We start from the raw sequence: 23,952 nt of genomic DNA, 5'->3' as shown, positions 1-23,952 counted from the left end.
TCAATATGTGATTTATATTTGAAAGTACTCATATTCTTTCTCCAGAAAAAATTGTATTTCATCTTTTTGTCTTTGTAATTCTACCCCATTTCAAGGTGGAAGATTACACGTTTCAAGGTAAAAAATCCAATGTTGTACGTTGGGGCATTTTAGCCCGCTCTTAAATCCATATTATATGGTTATAGTAGAACAGAAAGGTAATTTTAATATTTTACCAGATGTCTCATACAGTATACAAATACTAAAAACGAATTTAGTGAAGTTTTGCGGTAAAAACTGACTTGGGGGGGGGGGAATTTGAAAAACAAGATTCCCCAAGGAGTATAACAGTCTCCCCCACTATATATATAATTTTTACACCATGAATTTAGTATAGAGTGGGCCGGGGTGAAAAGTTCTAGCTTGAAGAGCCCAGTTCCATGGTAACACATATAGTAATATCGTGGAGAATAATAACATAGGTAAAATATTTTTCGCATGAAAAGAAAAAGAAAAGGTATTCACTTTTCTACGCCCCAACCGAACTTTGGCTGTGATTCGGTATCAAATCCTATCTCCTTGAACTAAACATAAAGAAATAAAAAAATTACAGATTTTTAATAAAATTTATAAAATAGAAATTGAATATTCGGATATTCAATGAATTAAAATTACGTTTCAAAATAAAAAATTTATAATTTAATGTAAATCTTTCTCATTATTAACCATATTTTTTACATATTAATGTGAAAAAACGTTATGTGGAGAAAGATAATTTTTATCAGGTGTGAAGTCATATTCAAGGGTCAAAACAGTGGAACTTATGGGGGTTTTTTTTCCTCAATTTAAAATACGTTCATAGATGATGCGTTTACTTTTGAGTAATTTGAGACTGATTACAATTTACCTCATTGTTTGCCACATTATCAAGGGGATGGTAATGACAAATCTGGACTGATGAATCAAATCATTTTCACTTCGGAAAAATTACGTTATTTGTGTCATTTAAAATATACTGGGTGAGAAATTACGTCAGTTTCAGCTCAAATACCCGTGAACCATTGGTTATAGAAACACATTTTCAATCAAGGCGAGTTTACACGCGTCAAGTAGTTTAATAGTTAACTAAATTCTAGGTCGTCAAGTATTCAAAAAACTGTCCCAACGTGGGTGATCAAGTAGTCGGGGCTCATTGGATAATTCGAGGCCAGCCCACTGGAGCATGCGTACAGGCCCGAAAAAAATAGAATCCGGTTTATCTCTACTTGACAACTCAATTACTAAACGGCGTGTAAACGCAGCACCTCCTACAGATAGAAAGCCTCTGCAGTTTGCTTGTGACGTCAGTAAGTAGTCCATTTTCCCTCTCAGAATATTCGGGGAAAAAAAATTTCCTGCTCGTGCCAGCATCATTGTTGTGAGGAAAAGAAATGATCTCGGTCTCAGAATTGGCGATTTCTATGCCCCACATCCAATAACTATGCGGTATTTGTGAGCCAAGCAGGAAGATTCTACGCCAAAATAAGAAGAAGCGAAATAGGATGCTGTGTTTCAAAATGTTGCAAAATTGCTAGCTAGTCTGAATGACGTTTATGGTAAACAGTGCAGAGGCCTTCTATCTCTAGGAGGTGCTGGTAAACGGCCCTCAGCGTCTGCATACATTTTAAAGTACCTGACGACATACAATTTAGTTGACAACTTAGTTGCTTCATGAGTGTAAACGGACCTTTAGAGAAAGTATTCAAATGATGTGCTCATTTAAGATATGCCGTTTTTTACTAGGGGCCGCATACGTAGGTTACCGTCTGTAGGTAGTGCCGTCTTAATCCATGGGCCCACCCGGGCACGGAGAGGAGGCCTCATAGAAATGATATCTGGTTGAAATTTCCAAGAGTGAGCATGTAAACTTGTAGGTAACCACTTTGGAAAGGGGGCTCAACAGAGAGAGGGCAACAACTTCCTCTAATTAAAAAATTAAATTCTTTATCTCGGTACATGTACAGCCCTTAGTAAAATAAATGACATGTCTAAAAAATGGACGTAATTTTTGAATACTTTTTCTAAATGAAAGTTTGTTTCCACAACCAACGGTTTACGAGGTCTTTGAGCTGAAACTGCTTAAAGTTTTTATCCTGTATACAGGGTGATTCAAAACTCTACGTACAAACTTTTAGGGGAGGTAGAAAACACAAAAGCAAAACGGAATCACATAGAAATGTATCAATTTTTTTTCTTTTTTGTGCATAACTGTGGATGATAAGAACATTGAGCACTTGTTGTGAAACTTAACGTGTATACGTACTGTCCTCATGTAAAGTGTATCGCTAAATAAAGAGTATTTCCACTAATTATTGGCTTGTCATTTCTGCATCTTCGTTTATCCTCCAGCTGATCAGGCTAGGGTTTCCGGTCATACATTCCTATGTAATTCTGTTTTGTTTTTGTGTTTTCTACCTCCTCTAAAAGTTTGTACGTTGAGTTTTGGTGATTGTAAATGAATAGTGCAAAAAGAAAATATGAATGTAAACTGCGGCAATTAATTTATTGCACACATATCAACTCATAGTGAAAGGTTAACTCCACAAATTTCAAGTTTCATATACGGCGTCACCACTACTACTATTTAACCACACATGCATCTCGTACGCATTCCTCTGCGAGATTTCTAACGAATCGGCACATGCCGAAATTGGTGTTCTAAGTGTATGTATGCGCCCCCCCCCCCAATGTATTCATGTTATCAGAGTTGTGTGATTGTTTCGTTTGCTCGCTGGTGCTGCATCTGTCTTTCATATTTTGAAGTGAACATGGTAAATACTTGAATTTTTCATATTACGAAAGTATCGTGCTGTATGCTTACTCTCTGCGGAGAGACTTTTCCAAATCGCATGCCGGCTCGCATTCACGCCTCGATGTTGGAAAAACGCATGAAACCAACTTCAGCCGACAACACTGTGCACGTCAAAGAAGTTTGAACCTGGATCCTCGCGACGAGTTCAGCATGATGCCCACGCGACCGCCATTTAGTGACCTTTAAAAAAAATGCAGCAGCCTTCCCCTAAAACTTATATATTCACCAGAAATGCTGCTAGTCCCACACTTGTGCCGTATTAGCCTGATCTAGAGACTGAGATACCAGATCTAGATCTTGAAATATCAGATTGATCAAGGAATTCGTCTTGACATCACCTATCCGTTGCTTTAACAAATAAGTCCTGTGAGAGGAATTTTTCCACATTACTCTGAGGCGTTGAAGATTTTGCATATTCTAGAGCACCCCAAGCTTTCTTTTTACACTGCTTATGCTCTTATTTTGAATAACAGCGCTTATAATGAACATTTAGGAAAGAAGTGCACAGCCTCCGACCTGCGGGTCATACGCGGCCCGCCATCCATGGAACCTGTTCCGATAGGAAAGTATCAATACACACATACAAAAACACGATAATACTTAGGATGGGCATACTTCTTTCATAAAAAAATGGGATAACACGAAGAAAATTCGTCAAAGTAAAGTTGCGAAACAAAATTTTTCGGATAACAGCAAAGTTGTCAATTAAAGCAAAAAGAAAAAATGTTAAAGGCAAGTAAAATTGCTGAAAAATTATCAATTGGAAAATGATGGATACCGCAAGTCAAAATGTAATTCACCAAAAAAAAAACATGCACGTTTGACGTGTGAGATGAGTATATTCAATTGACTATAATTACGGTAATTAGTCATAACTATCTTAATGTAATTTAATAATGAAAATAATCTTAATTAATTCTTGATTTCAAAAATTCAACCAATCCTTGTTGAAGACAGAAGAAAAAAAAGTAAATTTTATGTATAGAAAAAAGTTGGAACGGCAAAAATTACGGGTCATATGGTCACTCTCTCTTAGTACGTATTGCCAAATGAAACTTGGAAAGTTAACCTTTTATATTGTATTGATTTGTACGAAATGAATTAATCACGTCAATCTCAGGAATGGTCGCTTTTTTTTTTTGCCATTCATTTTGAATTACCCTGTATTTATATATTCTGCAAACAGAAAGACAATCTGAATTTATAATTTAAAAAAAACTCACTTTGGATATATCCTCGATACTTCTTTCGTAAGTTTCCCGGTCATTAACAAATATGATTTCATTTTCACTCAAACTCAATTGTAAATATTCATCAGTAGGAAAACTACAGAAAGTAAACAAAGAACACACACGGCATTAAAAAAACCTCCAAAATATTTAAACATGAATTTAGCTGATTAATACTCACTCTCTAGCCAAAACATTTCATGGATGCGATTTGAACATTATCGGGAAAGATAACGTCGAAACTTCTATGAAGTAAATGCCATTTGGGCTAATTCAATGACGATGATGTATAATTATTTAAAAAAATATCGTATTTTGTTGCATATAATCCATGGATTTATATTTAAAAAAAAAAACCCCCAGAATTTCTTAATGCGGATTATACAGGACTAGCTGTAGCCCCGCGGGCTCGCTCGTATGGAATTAGTAATCTGAAAATTACTCGGCGATGATTCCTCCATATAGCATTTGAAGGCCTCATGATCCCCTTGGGGGTTGAATTTTGAAGAATCCCTTCTCAGTGAGAGTCTCTACATTATAAAATAAAAATACTGACGCGCGAAGTTTCATATTTATAGCTTCAGCGGTTTCGGCTAGGCATGATTTATCTTAGTTAGGGGCCGTTCAAGTGTTACATAAGCAAATTTTTAGCCATTTTGGACACCCTTCACCCCCCCCCCCCGTCAGAAAAAGTCAGGCTGGGCGCCTCCACCAGACGGGAAAAAATTGTTTTTTAATGCAACAAAAAATATATTTTTTTTTAATTAAAATTTTGAGAAAAATATCTTTATATGTTATTATAATCGATTTCTGTTAATTTCAATGATTTCTAAAGAGTAAGAACTCAAAATTTCTCTTTAAGAAATTGATTGCGACCCACCCTTTAAGCTATATATGGTAAACCCTTGACCCGCGGACCAAATGTGGCCCTGAAGGTTATGTGATGTGGCTTGCCCCCTCAAACAAAATTTTGTAAAAATTAACTAAGCGGCACATTTACAAATCGCCTAAATGACACAATTCCAGAGCATTTAAGTAGCTCGTGGCACATTTTTAGATCACTGAAGTAGGCTTCAAACATCACTTTCACATTCTAAGATCACCTAAGTAACCCGCGACACAGTTACAGAACACTTAAACGATCCGTGGTACATTTAGAGATCCCTTGAGTGACATGTGGCACAGTTTTAAAGCACTTAAGCGGCCCGGAAACATTTCCAGAGCACTAGAAGGATCCGTGAAAGATTAGATCATTAAAGTGGCTCTGTAGGGGACTTATCAATGGGTAGAATGTTAGTTCAGGAGCCCACAAACTAGCGAAAGATTTTTGTCGTTTTCGGCGCACCGAGTAAGATGCCATTAAGAATATTTCATACCTTCATAAAGGGTGGGTGATGACGTAAGCATTATCCAACCCCCCCCCCCCCTTGTGATCAAAAGTCAGCAAATAAACCCCCCCCATCGATGCTGACGTAATACTTGAATGACCCCCTTACCTTTGAACCCTAGGGGTCGAATTTCAAAAACCCCTTTTTATTGAGTCTTACGTCATGAAATGTTATTGACAAAATTTCATATACTGTATATGTGTCCCAAGTTTTCTCTCCGATTTTTGAATTCAAATATTTCTGCGAAAATTGCACTTAGAGACGCGGAATTTTCTTTGTTGGCCTCAGGAGAGACAGAGCAAAAACTTTCTAATTGGGTTTTTTAGGACAGGGTGCCGTACAAAAAGTTAATTTTTTTCACTTCAATAATTATACAGCCCCTTGCTATATGAATGACGTTTCTGTAGTCTACGCATTACTTGGATACTTTTCCTAATTGGAAGTATGCGTATGGGGGCCATTCAAGTATTACGTCATAATCGATGGGGGTTCCAATTTGCTGACTTTTGATGATAAGTGGGGAGGGAGTTGTTGGACAATGATTACGGCATCAACCACCCTTTATGAAAATATGAAATATTTTTAATGGCATCGTACTCCGTGCGCCAAAAGCGAGAAAAACGTTCCGATAGTTTGTGGGCACCCGAGTAACATTCCCCCCCCCCCCATTGATAAATGCTCTACAAAGCCACTTCAGTGATCTTTAAATGTTTCGCGGATTCAAATGCTCTGGAACTGTGCCATGCATCACTCAAGTGGTCTGTTATTATGCCGTGGATCACTTAAGTGACCCTCGACACACTTCCAGATTACTTAAGGGATGTAGAACCGCACTAGGGGCCACTTAATTGCTCTAAAACTACGTCACATGTCACTGACGGGATCTCTAAATGTGTCACGGATCGCTTAAGTGTTCTGGAACTGTGTCCCGGGTCATTTAAGTGATCTGAAAATGAGCCACGGGCAGCTTAAATGCTCTGGAATTGTACCACGAGACACTTAAGCGATCTGTAAAAATGTGCCGCTTAGTTAATTTTTACAAAATTAGGTTTGAGGAGGGCAGGCCACATCAGATAACCCTCAGGGCCATATTTAGTCCGCTGGCCGATGGCGTTTATGCGATTTATCATTATATGGCTTAGAGGGTGGGTCGCAATGAATTTATTAAAGATAAATTTTGTGAGTTCATAGCATTCAAATAGCATTGAAATTAACAGAAATTGATTATAATAGCATATAAAGGTATTTCTTCCGAAATTTCAATTCCAAAAAAAAAAATTTGATCGGGGGGGGGGGCCCTATGCCCCCTATGCCACACCCCCCCCCCCCCATGTAAGTCTCTGATCCCTCCAATATGCATTAGGATTCAGAGGGGCAGAGCTGATGACATTTTGCTGACGTGGGGGAGGTGGGTCAAAATTTTTCTTACTTTTGCTGAAAAGGGGGGGGAGGGGGCCAAAAATGGCTACAAATTTGCTTACGTAATACTTGAACGGCCCCTATAGGACCAACGGTTCGCCAATAATTCGCGGCCAAGGGGCTTAACCGGCCACCGTTGTTTACCACTTACTTCCTTTCAAACCGAGTGCAACTCCCGTCTATCGCCATGGGCAATTTACTACAGATTGCGTTGTGCCGGAAGTGTGAGTGCGTGAACCCAAGTCTGAGTGAGTATATGGTGGTGTGTGTGTGAGTTTTGAGTGCTGGGGGGAGGGATCTATATCTCAAATTCTGAGTGAAGTGTAATAATGGAATATTTTGTACCGTTGTAGGTTGCTCTGTGGCGAGAACCATGTATACCACTGGGTCTTTAACTATTTTAAAAATTAATTCGTAAAAAATATTTTTTTTAGTATAGATGGCGCATAGGTACGAGTAGAAAATTTGGCATTTTTATTCCTACAAAAACGTAACAAGCAACCATTCCTAAAGATTTCATTATTGACGAATAAAATTTTCTCATACGGATTATACAGTAAAACCCTTCTGATGCGGTGAACCCTTCTTTTACGGCCAAATAATAATTTCTCATTGTATAACAATAAAATGCGTTTCAAACCCCTAATTAACGGTCACCACCCTCTATTACGAACGAATTTTTTTTGTCCCGTTGATGTCCGCGAGAAAAAGGGGTTTTAGTGTACTCCACCATACAATGGAAAATAATTTTTTCTCAAATTAGCAAAGTTTTGCATCCGAGAAATAAAAAAATTTATCAATATATTTCACACATTCATTTATTTATTTTTATCAGAAAAGCTGGAGAAAGAGACTGAACTTCATTATACTGTATTTATAGTACAATAAAATATGCCAAATGTGAAAAAAGTAAAAGAAATATAATTTATTTTCCCAGAATATGAAAACAGATTTGTAAAAATTTACTTGTCATATTCGGCGCAGTTGATTGGCAGGTTTTTCAGCTTAGCGTTGACTATACGCCCAGCAACACGGTCAAACCTGTTTAATGCATCGACGATGGTGTCTGACAAGTCTTTTTCATTTCCAACAACAATCTTCGGTAAATTCGCAAAAATAATTACAATTTATTACGATTTGTTTTTATATGAAATTTGACAAAAAAAGCACGTTTCTAAGTCAAAAACTAAAAAAAATGAAATTGATTTTCTTGTTCCCAGACATAATATAAGTTAGGATCCAGCATATGTTTTTTCCCCCAGGTATCTACTGTGGACAGGGCTGCAACGGGGCCTTCATGATGTTCGTTTCTCCCTTCTTAGGGAAAAATCACGAAGGCCCGGCCGCTAGGGAGGAGCAGGCGTGTCCGAAAAGTTCACCGGCCATTCACAGAATGGAAAATCCCAAAGTTTCTAGAATATATATGGGAAAATCCATCGCTGGGAAAATTCCCCGGCATCAGTTCGACATGAGTGAAATCGGCCTGTTTCTAAAGTTAGCTCGCTCTCGCTCACTCAGTCAATCACTAGATAGCTCATTATATCACTTGTTCACCGGGTCACTTCCTCACAATGTCACTCGATCACACTCTCAGTAGGCCTGTCACTCATTTGATCTCTAGGTTATTCATTTACTCCCATGGTGTGTGACGTTGTTCCCTCTGTTATACACTCAGTCATTTGGTCTCTCACTGTCACTCGCTCACTCACTAACTAGCTCGCTAGCTCACGAACTAGGTCGCTCACTCTGTTAGTCCCTGACTAGGTCATTCATGTTGTTACTCCCTGACTAGGTCACTCATTCTGTTACTCCCTGACTAGGTCACTCACTTTGTTACTCCCTGACTAGGTCACTCACTCTGTTACTCCATGACTAGGTCGCTCACTCTATCACATGCATTCAATCACCAGGTCACTTACTCTATCTCAAGTCAGACCCCCGACTCTGGGGGTCAAGAGAAACCGCCGACTATAACACCACGTTCAAACTCACTTAAATCTCGATAACCTGCCATTGTAGCAGCAGTGACCGATCTAACAACTATGCCAGACACTTGTTGTGGTTATATAGGCGTTGCCAACCGCAGCGCCGTACTCTGATTGGTTCCATATCTCTTTATTTGCCTACGCATGCCTGTACCAGTTTTTTTGGCTCTTCAGTTTGTTATATTTCGCCGATTTCTGGAATATCAATACTTATTGGAGTCAGAGCCACTTATCCTCAATTTCTTTCATCAATTCTGGAGTAATTTCTTTCATTATTGAATTAATTCATTATTCAATTAATTTGAATTTTCTTCAATATTCTGGAATTATTTCTTCTGTTAATTCTGAATTTTCTCCCATACTAAATTATCACTTCCATTAATTCTGAATTTTTATCAATATTCTGGGATTATTTCTTCCGTTAATTCTGAGTTTTTATCGATTCTGGAAATATTTTTTTAGATATATCTCTCTCATTAGTTTGAAATTACCTTCAGTGATGAATTTTCACCAATTTTTATGTTAATTTCCGTTTAATTTGGTGTTTAAAATTTTTTGTATGAATTCACAGCAATTCTGAAGTAATGGATGTCGATTCCCCTCCACACAAAACATATAAAATCGGGGGAGGGGGGAGGGTGGTCCTAAACATTTTTGATGACCCGAAATTGTTGAGACGCACCTAGCCTCACTATTACAGTATTTTCGCACCAGACCCAGGATCTAATAAGGGCGGCCCTGGGATACTGTACACATATATGCATATACAGTATAGCGAACATATGAGAAGACGCTAGTACGAATTAATTACTTACTTCTGCCATTTCCGCTAATGCTGGAATGCTAATTTCACCCTGCGAAGAAATACAAGAAATTTTTTTCATGATAAATTTGCGGGAGGTTTTGCCTTATTTCATCTAAATATCTTTCTTGTCCGGATTTTTTACATATACTAGGAGTATTGAAAAAACTGAAAAAATATTGGAAAGGGATAAACATTCCAGAAATGCATTGTTTTGGAACCCGACAGTAACAAAATAGTTATTCCAAATGCCATTGCTGCCCGAAAGTTTTCTTGCTCATTTCTGCAATTGCTTTAGCTCTGATGAACTTTCAAGTGGTCTATTGTTTAAGGGGGTTGGTGCACGCAAATTTTCCAAAAAAAAAAAAAAAAAAAACCATTTCCTTCCCAATTTTTGAATTTTTAAATACAGTGAACTTTTCTGCATTCAACACTGTGTCCAAGTTTTTGTTCTACATTAACAATATTTTAATATAAACTTCTGGCAGGCATTACACATGCGCTAATGTTTTTAACTGAAATGATTTTATCTCAAAACTAAGTTTTTTTTATAGATAAGGAACATTTTTACGAACTCCTGTCAATCAACTGTTTTGAAACTTTCTGTCTCTCAAAACTATGGTGATTTATACTTTAACACGAGCTTTAAGGACTTTAATTGTTGGGTTTTTTTTTCCTGAATTTTAACTTTGTGGGGCCGTTCAAGTATTACGTAAGCAAAGTTTTAGCTATTTTTGACCCCCCCCCTCGTTAGCAAAAGTCAACAAAACTCTGACCCCCCCCCCCCCCCCCCCTTGTAAGCAAAATTTCGTCATCGGCTCTGCCCCTCTGAATCCTAACGTATATTGGTGGGATCAGAGACGTACACAGGGGGGTATAAGGGGCTCGCGTCCCCCCCCCCCACGATCAAAAATTTATTTTTTAATGGAAAAAAAAAAAATTTTAATTGAAATTTCGGAAGAAAATACCTTTATATGTTACTATAATCAATTTCTGTTAGCATTCAAATAGCTCAAAATTTATCAAATTTTGCCCATACAGTAATACCTCGGCCAATAAATATGGATTCGGCAAACTAACGTTCTAGTTGACATGTCATGCACGCTCTCACACAGCAAATCAACGTTGTGAGCTGCACTTGTGCAAATCTTCATCAGAATAACTGTCTTTGGAGGCCCCCATTAATTTATGCGCGCATCAGAATCACGAAATGATAAATGAATTCAAGAAAAGAGTCTAGATTTGAGTGATCTCATTGCACTTGTTGTTTCGGTGCTAGACTTTTTTGCATGAAACTGAACGGTCTGGACCAGTGTTCGACCCAAGTGGACAATATCGCCTCCTGGGTGGTGATGGAAAGAACCGGGGGGAGGGGCGGTAGAAACTTTGGATTTAGTATAGGACCCTATGGGTTAGCTTGAGTTGGGAAGAAAATTTTTTGAAGAAGGGGCGATGGAAAACTATAGTTCGGGAAACTCTAGTCTGGACATTCTAGGACAGTGAAGGGAAAATTTTTAGGAGCGGGCCAAAAACAAAAATAAAGAACTTTGACGGGCCGGGAAAGTTCGGACATGGATTCATAATTGGGACTTTTATGCTTAGAAGTGAAGCGCAGCAGAATTTCTGAATTCTGAAGAAAATTTAGAAATTCTGCGGCAGGCCGCATGGAACCTTTTAGCAGCCGCGTTCTATGAATTCAAATTACGAGCGGGCCGTATATATAATTTTCCTATCACTATTCTAGGAAATTATTTGTTCCATCTGCATGAGACATAGGAATGAGATGACCACATCATATGAGTACATCCACGAATTTACTGGGTTGTGAACATGGTCTGGTCTAGTATAACAAGATCTTCAGTTTCTGATCTCCCTGTAAATTCTCCTTCATCCGAATGTGAAGCTGTTCATTTCAGTCAGCCTTTGGCCAGTTTGCCTATTTTCCAGTGCTACTTTAGTGTTTTAAAAATCGGGGCCGTATTTAAATTTTGGGCCGTATCTGGGACAAATTAAATGATCACGTTTCTGTTAACAAATGCGAATGAGGAACGAATCATCTTCGTTAGTCGAGGTATCATTGTTTTCCAAACAGGACCCGACTTGAACGATTTGCTCGATACTTTGAACGTTCGTCAGATTTGGGCAAATGCCTGAAATGCAGAAAAACTGTCAGGCAACAATGGTTCATACGCTTCAACAATGACTTTTGGAATATATACATTTATTACCGTTTTTCCCCAAAAACAATGCGTTTCGGACAGGTTATCCCTTTACAATGGCCTGTCACTTTTTTAATGCTCCCAGTGTACTGGAAAAACCCGAGCAGCACCGGGTATTATTGCTAGTAATGTATGTACAGCAGAACCTCTCTTTTGCAGACACGAATGAGACAAAAAAAATTCATCCGTAATAAAGAGGTGACCATCAATCAGGGGTTTGAAATGCATACTATTGTTATACAATGGGAAAAAGAGGAATGACCGCGTCTGAGGGGGGTGACTGTTAAGAGAGGTTTTATTGTACTTTCTATAATGCGAAAGCTTCTCATGAAAATTATATGCTTTTGCGGATTAAGTGACAAAAAATAACAAAAAGGTCATTACCATTTTGTACAGCCGGAACAAATAAAATAAGGCTGAGGCCCTTTTATCCATCATGAAATTCTTACAATTTTCTGAAAAATAGTGGATACAAAAAGGGGTTAATTAAAAATTAGATTCTTCGATATATTCTCTCCATCAAATCGTATACACTATATAAAATTGACTTTCTATATATCTTTGTGCGCGTGTGTGTCCTCTATTAAAAATCTACTATTTTAGTCCGATTTCCGCCAAAAATTTTACATGCATTCTGTATACAGTCGACGCTCGATATAACGACCCCCTACGTTCCGTAGAAAATCCACGTTATATTCGGAGGATCGTCATAACACATATATGATAGTCGTTATATGAAAACATTTGTGACTTATCCTACCGGTCGTTGTAATGGAAATGGTCACTATAACGTGGGGTCGCTATAATGAGCGTCAACTGTATAAACCAAACAGGACCGATAGGATACTTTTAAACTTCACCAGAGCTCGGCAAATGCCCAAAATAAGCAAAAACACTGTCGGGGCAACAATGATTCATGGGCTGGCTTTAACAATGACTTTTGGAATGTTTGCTTTGGGGGTCATTCAAGTATTACGTCAGCATCGATGGGGGGGGGGGTTCCGATTCGCTGAGTTTTGATGACAAGGGGGAAGGGTGGGTTTGGATGATGCTTACGTCAACAACCACCTTTTATGAAGATATGAAATATTCTTAATGGCATCTTACTCGGTGCGCCATTGCTCGGAAGGCACAGGGTTTCTATGTATATAAAAAGTTTACATTTTCATTTTGATAACTATATCAAACTGGTATTTTACTGGCGAAACGTTGATCCTAAAGGAATACTTCCAATTAGAAAGAGTATCCTAACAACATGTAGAACTCAGATACGTCAGTCATGTTGCAAGGCGTGTTGTATAGTTATCAAAATGAAAATGTAAACTTTTTATACGGAAACCCTGTGCCCTAAAACTCAATTAGAAAATAGTTGCCCTGTCTCTCCTGATGCTAATACAAAAATTCCACGTTTCCAAGTGCAATATTCGCAGAATTATTAAAATTTGAAAAACGGAACAAAGTTGGGGGGGGGGGGAAACAACGTTAAATACGGGTGAACCGTTTTACCCGCATTTAATACTGTTTTTTCCCAACTTTGCTCAGTTTTTCTAATTCGAATATCTCAGTGAATATTGCACTTGGAAACGAGGAATTTTTTTTTTTTTTTTTTGGTGGCATCATGAGAGACAAGGCAACAACTTTGTAATTGGGTTCTTGAGCACAGGGTATCCGTCCGTACAAAAAGTTAACATTTTTATTTCAGTAACTGCACAACCCTTTGCAACATGAATGACGCATGTTGTTCGGATACTCTTTCTAATTGGAAATATGCCTCTAGGATCAACGGTTCACCAGTAAAATACCATAATAAAAAATCCATCTCACGTATTTACCAAGTCCCCCCCCCGTGAAACACATTTTAGCTGGCTTGTAGCTATTTTTTCTCGCTAAGGTTATTTATAAACGACATTCGGTAATTTCAGCGTCATTTGGTGTACTGGGTGATTATAAAAAAACTATCCCGACATATGGGCCCCTAACTATCATACCATTCACAGAAACTGAATGAAATTTTGGCATAAGGTATTTTGAGGTATGCGCTCAAGAATGATATGGAAAACAACAGTGTCACTCTAACAGTTACAGTGACAGTGAGAAAATTTCGAAAATATCAAATGGCAACACCAAGTTTTTTGTATTGGAATGTGATCTCCATTATGAAAAACCCTAAATAGCGTTCGAACGGCAACTTTAGCACGAAAATCACCGGCGGTAGATAGGCTAAAAGTGAGGACAACCAATAAGGACAGAGAAGCAGCATAAATAAAATAAAGCATTTTATTGTGTTTCACAAATTTTCCACATGACCTTGTGGAGGACTAATCAGGCTGGGATCTCAGCCGAAGAAACGGTGTGACGAATGAAACGAACATTAATGCTCTGGTGAACGGCAAAGTCCTTTTTACTTTTTCCTTGCCTAGCTCTGGGGATTTTCGTGCTACAGGTGCCATTCCAACGCTATTTAGTGTTTTTCAGTATGGAGATCGCATTCCATTACAAAAAACTTGGTGTTGCCATTTGATATTTTCGAAATTTTCTCACTGTAACCGTAACTGTTTGAGTGACACTGTTGTTTTCCATATCATTCTTGAGCGCATACCTCAAAATACCTTATGCCAAAATTTCATTCAGTTTCTGTGAATGGTATGATAGTTAGGGGCCCATATGTCGGGATAGTTTTTTATAATCACCCCGTATATCAAGTTTGGCGAGAATCGATGATATCTCGTATTAATTACCCCAATATTTTTTTCGTATTTTTCAGGACCAAATTGATCACCTCAATTTAACACAAAGAAATTAAAACTGTATTTGATTGCCTCTGATTTATTTTTCGTCGAAAAAGTTCTTGTAAATGCCAACCTCGGTTGTAACGACACATCAGTTATAACGACAAAATTTCATGGAATCTTCGATGTCGTTATATATAAGAGAGTTTGACTGTATTTGAATACTTTTTTACAATTAGGGTATGTTTCCATATTCACTGGTTCAGAAGTTACATTGTGCATATCTATATAAGAAATCACTCACACACAACGAATTGTGTTGGTCGAGCGGCCGCTGGTGGTCGAGTGGTTATAGTGCCGGACTCGTGATGCGAGGATCCGGGTTCGAACCCCACAGTGGTGGTCGGCTGAAGTTGGTTTTCTGTGGTTCCCAACTTCAAGGTGCAAAAGTCTCGCCACAGAGAGCAACAGTCCTACAACGGTAAATCATTCGACCATAACACTACACTCATAGTTAGAAAAACTGGGGGCAGATGACAGCACTACACATAACAAGCATTACACAGAAACAAACTTTACGTCAGGTTGCACTACACGTACACGCACATTCCCGCATGTACCGATTCGTTGGGGGTGTTCCGCGGGGGGGGGGTGCATGTGTGGTGTAGCAGTAGTAGGTAGGGCTTCCAAAAAAATGGCTCATCATGGCTTCCCATGGCCTTCGGAGGGTTTTGTAGTGGCCCGCTGATCATTTTCAGAACACGGATGAAAATGGATTGAAAAATGATTAATTCTAGAATATGGAAGAAATAATTTTTAAGTAAATGCACAAAAAAATTCACGAAACAAATAAATATCTTTGAAGATATCTATTTGTTTTGAATGAGGCGACTAAATACGGATATTTAGATCGTAAATGGACCATGGGCAGGAGCTGTGATCTGAAATCACCAGATCACCTCCATTACGATCCCGATATTCAGAAACACCACCATCCAGCGAGATCTTACCATAGCTTCCCGAAGAAGCGATGGATTTCCAGTTTTTCCCCGAAGGTTGATCGAGTACTCAACTAACTCAGCCAGTTGAATAAGCGTAACGCCCTCAGAGGGAATTCCCTCAAGGGACTCATCGTGTGAGCCATCCGGTGACAGGCCAATGCTGGTTCCAGCGACTACATGGCGTTGTCTCACTTCTCCCTCCTCATTCACTTAAAGAGGCGAGACATTGCTCTTCGAAGCTGTTTCATAATATGCATTACGACAAACTATATTACGTAGTGACGTATAACATGCAAAAAAGCAATTAATATGTACAAATACACATAATATGCAAGAAACCCTAAATTATTGAAATAATAGGAAGATTATGATGTATACCCATGTACAGAAAACTTGAGTATACACCAGTATTTGAACTCTTATCACCACAACTTGCTGTTTGAGGATGTACCTCCATAGTCCTGAAGAAACGACTGAAAACATTGGTATTTATACTTTTTTGATACGCATAACAATCCGAGCCAACAATCAAGATCCCTCATAGAAATTAAGCTAACCATATGCTCTAACAGTTTAATAATGGATTCATTGTTGTTCAATAGAGAAAAGTTTTCGATTGTTGTTTTTCCGATTCCGTAATATCATGGGTAAAGAAATGACTGATCGACTGAAACATGACAGATAACAGTATAACTTTTCTCTGCCACCTCGTTGGGCAATTTGCCTGTTGTGGCGTTGTATTTGTATTTGAATTCACCCATTATTAGATTAGGCATTTAATTTAGGACTGGGAATCGATTGAAATTTTTAACTGGTTAATCAAATTTTTTAATCGATTAATCGAATATTTTTTGTGACCATATAATAGATGCTATAAAAATATATTTTGATTTCAAAACTCACACCTATTGTGTGCATGTAAACAAATATAGGAATAGGTCAAGAAATTAAGGCTGCCCGCTTCAAGCAATTTAATATAGCCAGAACATAATTGCCAAAACCTGTAAATTCTTCACTTGGATCTTTTAAAAAAATCGGTTATTTTTGGTTATTGTTCATCGATTTTGAAAAAATATCGATTATACTGTTGCTTGCTTAACTAGAAACTTCTCTCGAATGGTACTTGTGAGGAGGAGCTGATGCTTTCAAGAATACGGAAAATAGTGGAAACAATGAATTTTGTTCTTGCCTTATAAAATTCCCTTCCCTTGTCTTCAAACTCCATTTGAAACTGAAATCATCAGGTTCCGATGAATCTAATTTGATCAAAATATTTATTTAAATACTTTTAAATATGGTCACTTATCCAAAATGTTCTGTATAAAACATGATTTATAAGACAACTAATCGGTTTTTTCAAAAAAATCAAGTTCATTCACAAACTTTTAATAAAAATTTCAATCGAATTGACCGAGTCGATTAACTCAATTAAAATTTTTAACTGCGATTAATAATTTATCGATTAACCGACCCAATTAATCGATTAATCGGACCAGCCCTAATTTAATTCATTAAAAAAAATATGTTTGTTTCATCATTTTCAAATTTTATTATTTTGAACCATCCAAAGACAAAAACAAAAAGTCAAAAGTGCAGAAATGTAATGTGATTACCTAGAGGAATATTCCATTCCTTAATAAATTCATCCATAGCTGACAAGTAATGTTTCTCATTCTTTATGACAGATTTTGCTCTCGTTGGAAATTTTCTTGTGACAGATCTACGGTGAAAATATTTTATACATTGTTTCGGTCACATAAAAAAATGCAAATTATGTTGACTAGGTATTAAATAACACCACTATAATCACCAGTCTTAATAGATGGGGGTCATTAAAAAGAAGTCTAGTATCAAAATACTTGGAGTACATTTCGATAATAAACTTAATTGGTATCAACACATCTCGGATCTCTCCTTGAAAATAAATGCGCTACTGCCCAGATTCTGGTGCTCAACCGGGAAAAATTGGGGCATTTCTATACAACTATGAGGAGAACCCTTTATCAGAAGGTCGCTCAGAGAAATTTGGTATATGTTGGATTCCATTCAACGGGGATGTCTTCTTTATATCTTTTGAAGGCCTATTCAACATCTCCAACTAATCCTCTTCAGGTATTAGCTGGAGTGCCACTTCTCCACCTATTTGTGGAATATGAAGCAAACACAAGAGCTCTCTTCAGGGTGGATCTATTGTGGGCCATCAACAAATACAACGACAAATCACGGGATGGTCTTTCCATCCATCTGATTAACCAAATGCCTATCAAATATCCACTATAGCAGCGGTTCTCAACCTTTCTTGACTCGCGGAGCCCTGTTTGACTCGAAGAGCCCTTTTTTGTACATAATTTTTATATCAGAACATGTAGGCCTCTTATTTATCTCTATCAAATTTACTGATTTATAGTATTTTCTCTCTCCTTGAGTCTCCGCGGAGCCCCTGGGATGTGCGAACTCTCCGCGGAGCACCGGTTGAGAACCCCTGTTTCAGTCACCAAAAGAATGACTTGATGACACGGGTCACATATTTACGGGGAAGGGAGGGAGGGAGGGAGGGTTATATCACCGGGTGGCGAATTCGAGGAACTGATCTGGGGGTTAGAACATAAAGTTGACCAATTTGCTGTCCGAGATGTGAAGGAGAAGCTCATTTGAATCCGCTGAAGTCTTTTGGTGACTGAAATGCTTGCAGCTTTTGGCCACTCACATGCTCATACACTCTCTGTCTGGGTCACTCTTATGTTCACGCACTCTTTACGTCATTCACATGCTTGTACACTATTGTGGTCAGTCACATGCTTGCATACTGTTTTGGTCACTCACGTTGCTCGCACCCACTCTAGGATATTTCACTTTTTTTTTAAATCTCACATGCTTGCGAACGCTCTAGGTCACTCTTTTGCTCACTCAAGTACATACACAATTTTTTGTTTACTAACATGTTTGCAAACTCTCTAGGTCACTCACTGACCTAGTCTCTGGGCGGAGGCGGATTCGTGGTTATAAAATTTTGCCGCCCTCCTCATATTATGTACTAGTTTTCTTAGCCACTCATTCCTAAAATTTGTCGCCCCTTTGAACTTGCCGCCATAGACTATAGCCCGCTAAGGCCCCCCCCCCCCCAAATTCATCCCTGGCCGGGGAGGGCAGCATAAAAAAGTTAAATTTTGTATCTCAATACATTTTTGGCCCATAGAAGAAAAAAAAACTGATCTACTGTGTCCCTAAAGTGGGCAAGTTATCTGGGTGCTCTTTCTAATTAAAAGTATGACTCTGTCACGAAAGGTTCAGAAGATGAAGGGTGTATAAGGAATAAGACTTGTTTATGGTACACTCTGTATTTACCAATCCTCTGGGCAGACGTTTATCAAATTTTTCTCGTTAAAAGTCAAACAAGAAGGATAAAGCACATACTCTATTGCTTCACGCAATTCCCGTTTGCTCCAAAATAATTCATCCATGTTTTCGATGAATTGCTGCTGCAAATCTTTAAAATCCTTGAGACATTTTTTCAAATCTTTCTTCAAATTTAGACACAACAAAGGAAAATAGAGCTAGATTAAGAAAATATAATGTTAAATTATTTGATTTGAATGCATTATATCATAAATAAATAAGAACATTCAACACATTATAATTTTTTTGCATTCGTACAACAACAGTAATTTCCTGTGTATAACACACTGATGCAAATTTCGCTACTTTGAGGGCAAAAAAATCATCGTATAGTCCGCAGCGGCGGCGTATAATCTGAGAGTGAAAATTTCATTTATCGATAATTGATGAATGAAATTTTTGTGAGGAATGGATGAGATTGTTTGTGACATATTTTACAAAAAATGTCGCAAACTTACATTTTAAGATTAAGATTTATATCTATAAATCTTTGCAACATTTTTCACAAATTTATTTTCAAAATACAGTGCACGTCGCTTATTATAATCATTGATGATGTTATCATTCTGGTATTGTTATCACTAGAGCCCGGATTATATGCACTAAAAAAGTGGCAAAATATGCTCTAAAAATATGCAAATATGCACTTAAAAATGCCGAAATATGCACTTAAAATGCTAAAATATGCACTCAAAAATGCCAAAATATGCATTAAAACCCAAAATATACACTAAAAAGTCATGAAAAGTTACATGTAATCAAAAATGAGAAAATATGCATTTAAAAAATTATCATGCAAAAAAAGCAGATATGCTTTTGAAATGAACATTTTCTATTTTTTAATGCATATTTTCATTTACAAAAAAATATCCCCGCATATACACCCCCTGCATATTTCTACACATTTTTTATTTAGGCATTTTTAATTTCCAGTTTGTTGTAGTTGCTCAGTAACGAAATACCAATAACAAAAGAATTTCGACACCATTTCTAAAAAAATTGAACGCTTTGGAAATAGCCTTAATAATAGAACACTTGATATTTGGAAAATACGAACATCTCTATTCATTCACTAAATTCCACCTGCGGTAGAAAAAACCTGTTATAAAAATGCAATGAAACCCCCTTTTAACGGACACCCATCAGATGGGGTCGCCCTTCTTTTAAGGGCCAAATAATATTTTCCCCTTGTATAATAGAAATATGCATTTCAAATCCCTGATGAAAGGTCACCCCTCTTTTACGAACGAATTGTTTTGTCCCGCCGGTGACCGCAAAAGAGGTTTTACTGTATTATTAGCAATATTGATTTTGAAAGATTATAAAAAAAGTGATTACGCTTAAATAAACTTTCAAAAATATGCACTTATTATGAAAATTCTTCGATTTTATGCATTTATATGCATTAATGCTAAAAAAGGCCAAAATATGCATATGCACATATGCATTTGCATGTAATCCGGCTCTAGTTTTCACTATCGCTAAAGTACGGAGCAGCCCAATTACATAACACGGGGGAAAAATCGTTTATAGTTGAAGGACTTCGGTTCGTGTCATCTTTTTTTTTCGTCAAAAGTTTTTCTTTTTGCATATTTTGCAGCTAAGGCTGAAAATCTTACAAGAGTAATTTTCTCCGAATAAGTTATCCTTATCAATCTGGAAGACTATGTAGGGTAGGTCAGGATGGAGGACGGGGGGTAGGTCTAGGTCTGAAGGTGCCCCTCCTTTGTTGACAAAAATATCCGTACTCAGTTAACAATTTCATAATCGGGTGGTTAGGGGTCATTCAAGTATTGCGTCAGCATCGATGGGGGGAGGGGGGGTTTCCGATTTGCTGACTTTTGGTGACAAGGGGGCAGGGGAGTTTGAAGGTTGCTTACGTCGTCAATCACCCTTTTGAAGATATGAAATATTCTAAGCTGCTGACGAAATTTTGCTGACAGGGGGGAGGGGGTCAGTATTTTGCTGACTTTTGCTGACAGGGGGGGGGGGGTCAAAAATGGCTAAAAATCTGCTTACGTGATACTTGAATGGCCCCTCTTATAGCCGCTATGGCCCATGTACGCGTTTGGTCCTTCTTTTGCGATTTCTTTCCTATAGTGATAGCATGTGTAAGGTTTATTAAAAAAATCCCTTTCTTTTCAGTTCTTGGTCAATTTCTTTCAACAGACCTTATTTACAATTCCTCGGCCGCAAGACTTTAACAAAGGGATCTATGGCAGGGCTGGAACTAGATACTTGGTCACCTGGGGCAAGTGCGCATTTTGGCGTCAGCTTGTAATGTTGAAGGTAAGGTTTGAGAATGAAATTTGCCTCTCTGGTCTAGCGCCCGGGGCACGAGACCCGCCTGCCCCCCCCCCCCCCTAGTTGCGGTCCTGATCTATAGAACCGTACATCATAAAAAAAAGCATCGTGATTGGTGATACATATTAGACATTTCAATTCTAACTCCTCACAATTTCCGAACTTAAAAAAAAAGACTTTTGAATGGAAAAAAAAATCTGCGTAAGAATCTTGCGCGACAGAAGTGAAACTTCTAGGCTTGACCCATGACTAGATTTACCTCAATTGAATTTAATTTTAATTATTTAAAATTGAATTTTTAGAAATTTAAAATTTAATTAAATGCCGTAATAATCCCATATGTGGCAGATTGGATCAGTAAAAAGTTTTGGTGATAATCGTGGTTGGCTCTAAATCAGAGTATGGGGCTTTTTATAGGGACTGAAGTCCGACTGACTGAGAGTCAGTCCTCTAGTACAGGAATGAGAAAAGAGTAAGAAAAAAAGTGAAGCGCTCTGGATGTACAGCGTTATGACAGAGCAGCTAATCGGGAGCTGGCACTGTGACGTCACAAAACTTACTTTGGTGTGCCAAAGTAGGGAAAAGTAATAAAATGTCTTCAGCCGACACAGATCAATCCCTATCCCTTTATTTTCTTATACCGTTAAACCCCGATTGACATCCCACCACCACCACCACGACCCATCTGCTTCTCGGATCTTCATCACACAATCAGTTATTCTACGGAATTTGTTTTGAGAAATAAAACGTTTCACTTTTTGCGACGATTTCCTTTCCCTCATAAACTTTCACTCTAACGTCGCTATAGATAAGTGTGATTCCCAACCTTTTTTTCCTTCCCGCAACCCCTTAGACAATATGTTTTTTGTGTTAGAAAATTTTCTCTGTAATTAATTAAATTAATTATCAAATAATTAATTTCTATGCATTCTTTTACTCATAGTTTAATGTCTCTTCGGCTATAGCTGATATTTAATTTTGATTTCATTTTTTTTAAAAATTAATTCAAAAACGAAAGTAAAAAAAAATATTTTTAAACATTTATTTGAGGTTTGGAAAAAAAATAATTCGTTGAATAGTGAATAGTATTTTCTAATTCATTGAATAGTTATAAAATTCATTGAATTAAAAAAAATAGTAAAATTCTTCACTTATATACGCTAAAGAGCCAAAAAAACTGGTACACCTGCCTAATATCGTGTAAGGCCCCCGCGAACACGCAGAAGTGCCGCAACACGACGTGGCATGGACTCGACTAATGTCGGAAGTAGTGCTGGAGGTAATTGACACCATGAATCCTGCAGGGCTGTCCATAAATCCGTAGGAGTAAGAGGGGGTGGAGATCTCTTCTGAACAGCACGTTGCAAGGCATCCCAGATATTTTCAATAATGTTCATGTCTGGGGATTTTGGTCGCCAGCGGAAGTGTCTAAAGTCAGCAGAGTGTTCCTGGAGCCACTTTGTAGCAATTCTGGACGTGTGGGGTGTCGCATTGTCCTGCTGAAATTGTCCAAGTCCGTCGGAATGCACAATGGACATGAATGGGTGCAGGTGCTCAGACAGGATGCTTACGTACCTGTCAGAGTCGTATCTAGACGTATATGGGGTCCCATATCACGCCAACTGCACACGCCCCATACCATCACAGAGCCTCCACCAGCTTGAACAGTCCCCTGTTGACACATAGATTCCATGGATTCATGAGGTTGTCTCCATACCCGTACACGTCCATCAGCTCGAAGCAATTGGAACCGAGACTCGTCAGACCAGGCAACGTGTTTCCAGCCCTCAACAGTCCAATGTCGGTGTTGTCGGGCCCAGGCGAGGCGTAAAGCTTTGTGTCGTGCAGTCATCAAGCCCATATCGATGATGTTTCGTTGAATGCTGACACTTGTTGATGGCCCAGCATTGAAATCTGCAGCAATTTGCGGAAGGGCTGCACGTCTGTCACGTTTAATGATTCTCGTCAGTCCCGTTCTTGCATGATCTTTTTCCGGCCGCAGTGATGTCGTAGATTTAATTTTTTTACCGGATTCCCGATATTCACGGTACACTCGTGAAATGGTCGTACGTGAAAATCCAAATTTCATCGCTACCTCGGAGATGCTATGTCGCATCTCTCGTGCGCCGACTATAACACCACGTTCAAACTCACTTAAATCTCGATAACCTGCCATTGTAGCAGCAGTAACCGATCTAACAACTATGCCAGACACTTGTTGTGTTATATAGGCGTTGCCGACCGCAGCGCCGTACTCTGATTGGTTCCATATCTCATTAATTGCATACGCATGCCTGTACCAGTTATTTTTGGCTCTTCAGTTTATATTGATTCCACAACAACTGTATAAATTAGGGCGGTATTCACCGACATGGTTTAAACTAGTCACAATTTTTTGATGAGACATCGACACGGATTAGTTAATTTCAGGTTTTTAACTAATCTATGTTGATCTCTTATCCAAAAATTGTGAGAACAGTTTAAACCATGTCGGTGAGTGAATACGGCGCTTAATTTTTGTTTCTTTAACACTTGACTGAATTTTTGGACTTTTTCCTGAGTCGTGTGTTCACGGCAGTATCAAATGTAAGCACAACACGCTAATAACACGAAGTACCAATGGAAACAAACCACGAAATAGTTTTAAGTA

At 38.2% G+C, this 23,952-nt stretch overlaps 1 protein-coding gene across 1 annotated transcript in view; it reads right to left on the bottom strand.

The window, feature by feature from the left end:
* LOC149086958 (exonuclease mut-7 homolog) overlaps positions 1 to 23,952 on the bottom strand; it is a 45,193-nt gene that overhangs the window by 7,062 nt on the left and 14,179 nt on the right. The window contains exons 5-11 of the mRNA XM_089231165.1: positions 19,017 to 19,156; positions 17,216 to 17,322; positions 12,257 to 12,327; positions 9,667 to 9,705; positions 7,833 to 7,963; positions 4,054 to 4,156; positions 505 to 563 (exon numbers count right to left, since the gene is read on the bottom strand). Coding sequence (XP_089087291.1) covers positions 505 to 563; positions 4,054 to 4,156; positions 7,833 to 7,963; positions 9,667 to 9,705; positions 12,257 to 12,327; positions 17,216 to 17,322; positions 19,017 to 19,156 — 650 coding nt within the window. The remainder of the gene's footprint in view (positions 1 to 504; positions 564 to 4,053; positions 4,157 to 7,832; positions 7,964 to 9,666; positions 9,706 to 12,256; positions 12,328 to 17,215; positions 17,323 to 19,016; positions 19,157 to 23,952) is intronic.

This window comes from Pholcus phalangioides, unplaced genomic scaffold (genome assembly GCF_987345545.1).
Source record: "Pholcus phalangioides strain wild (caught in Gottingen) unplaced genomic scaffold, Ppha-v1.0 ptg000004l_1, whole genome shotgun sequence".
NCBI classification, from domain to species: domain Eukaryota; kingdom Metazoa; phylum Arthropoda; class Arachnida; order Araneae; family Pholcidae; genus Pholcus; species Pholcus phalangioides.
Note: the sequence above shows the minus strand (reverse complement) of the source record. Positions and strands in the feature narration are given on the sequence as shown.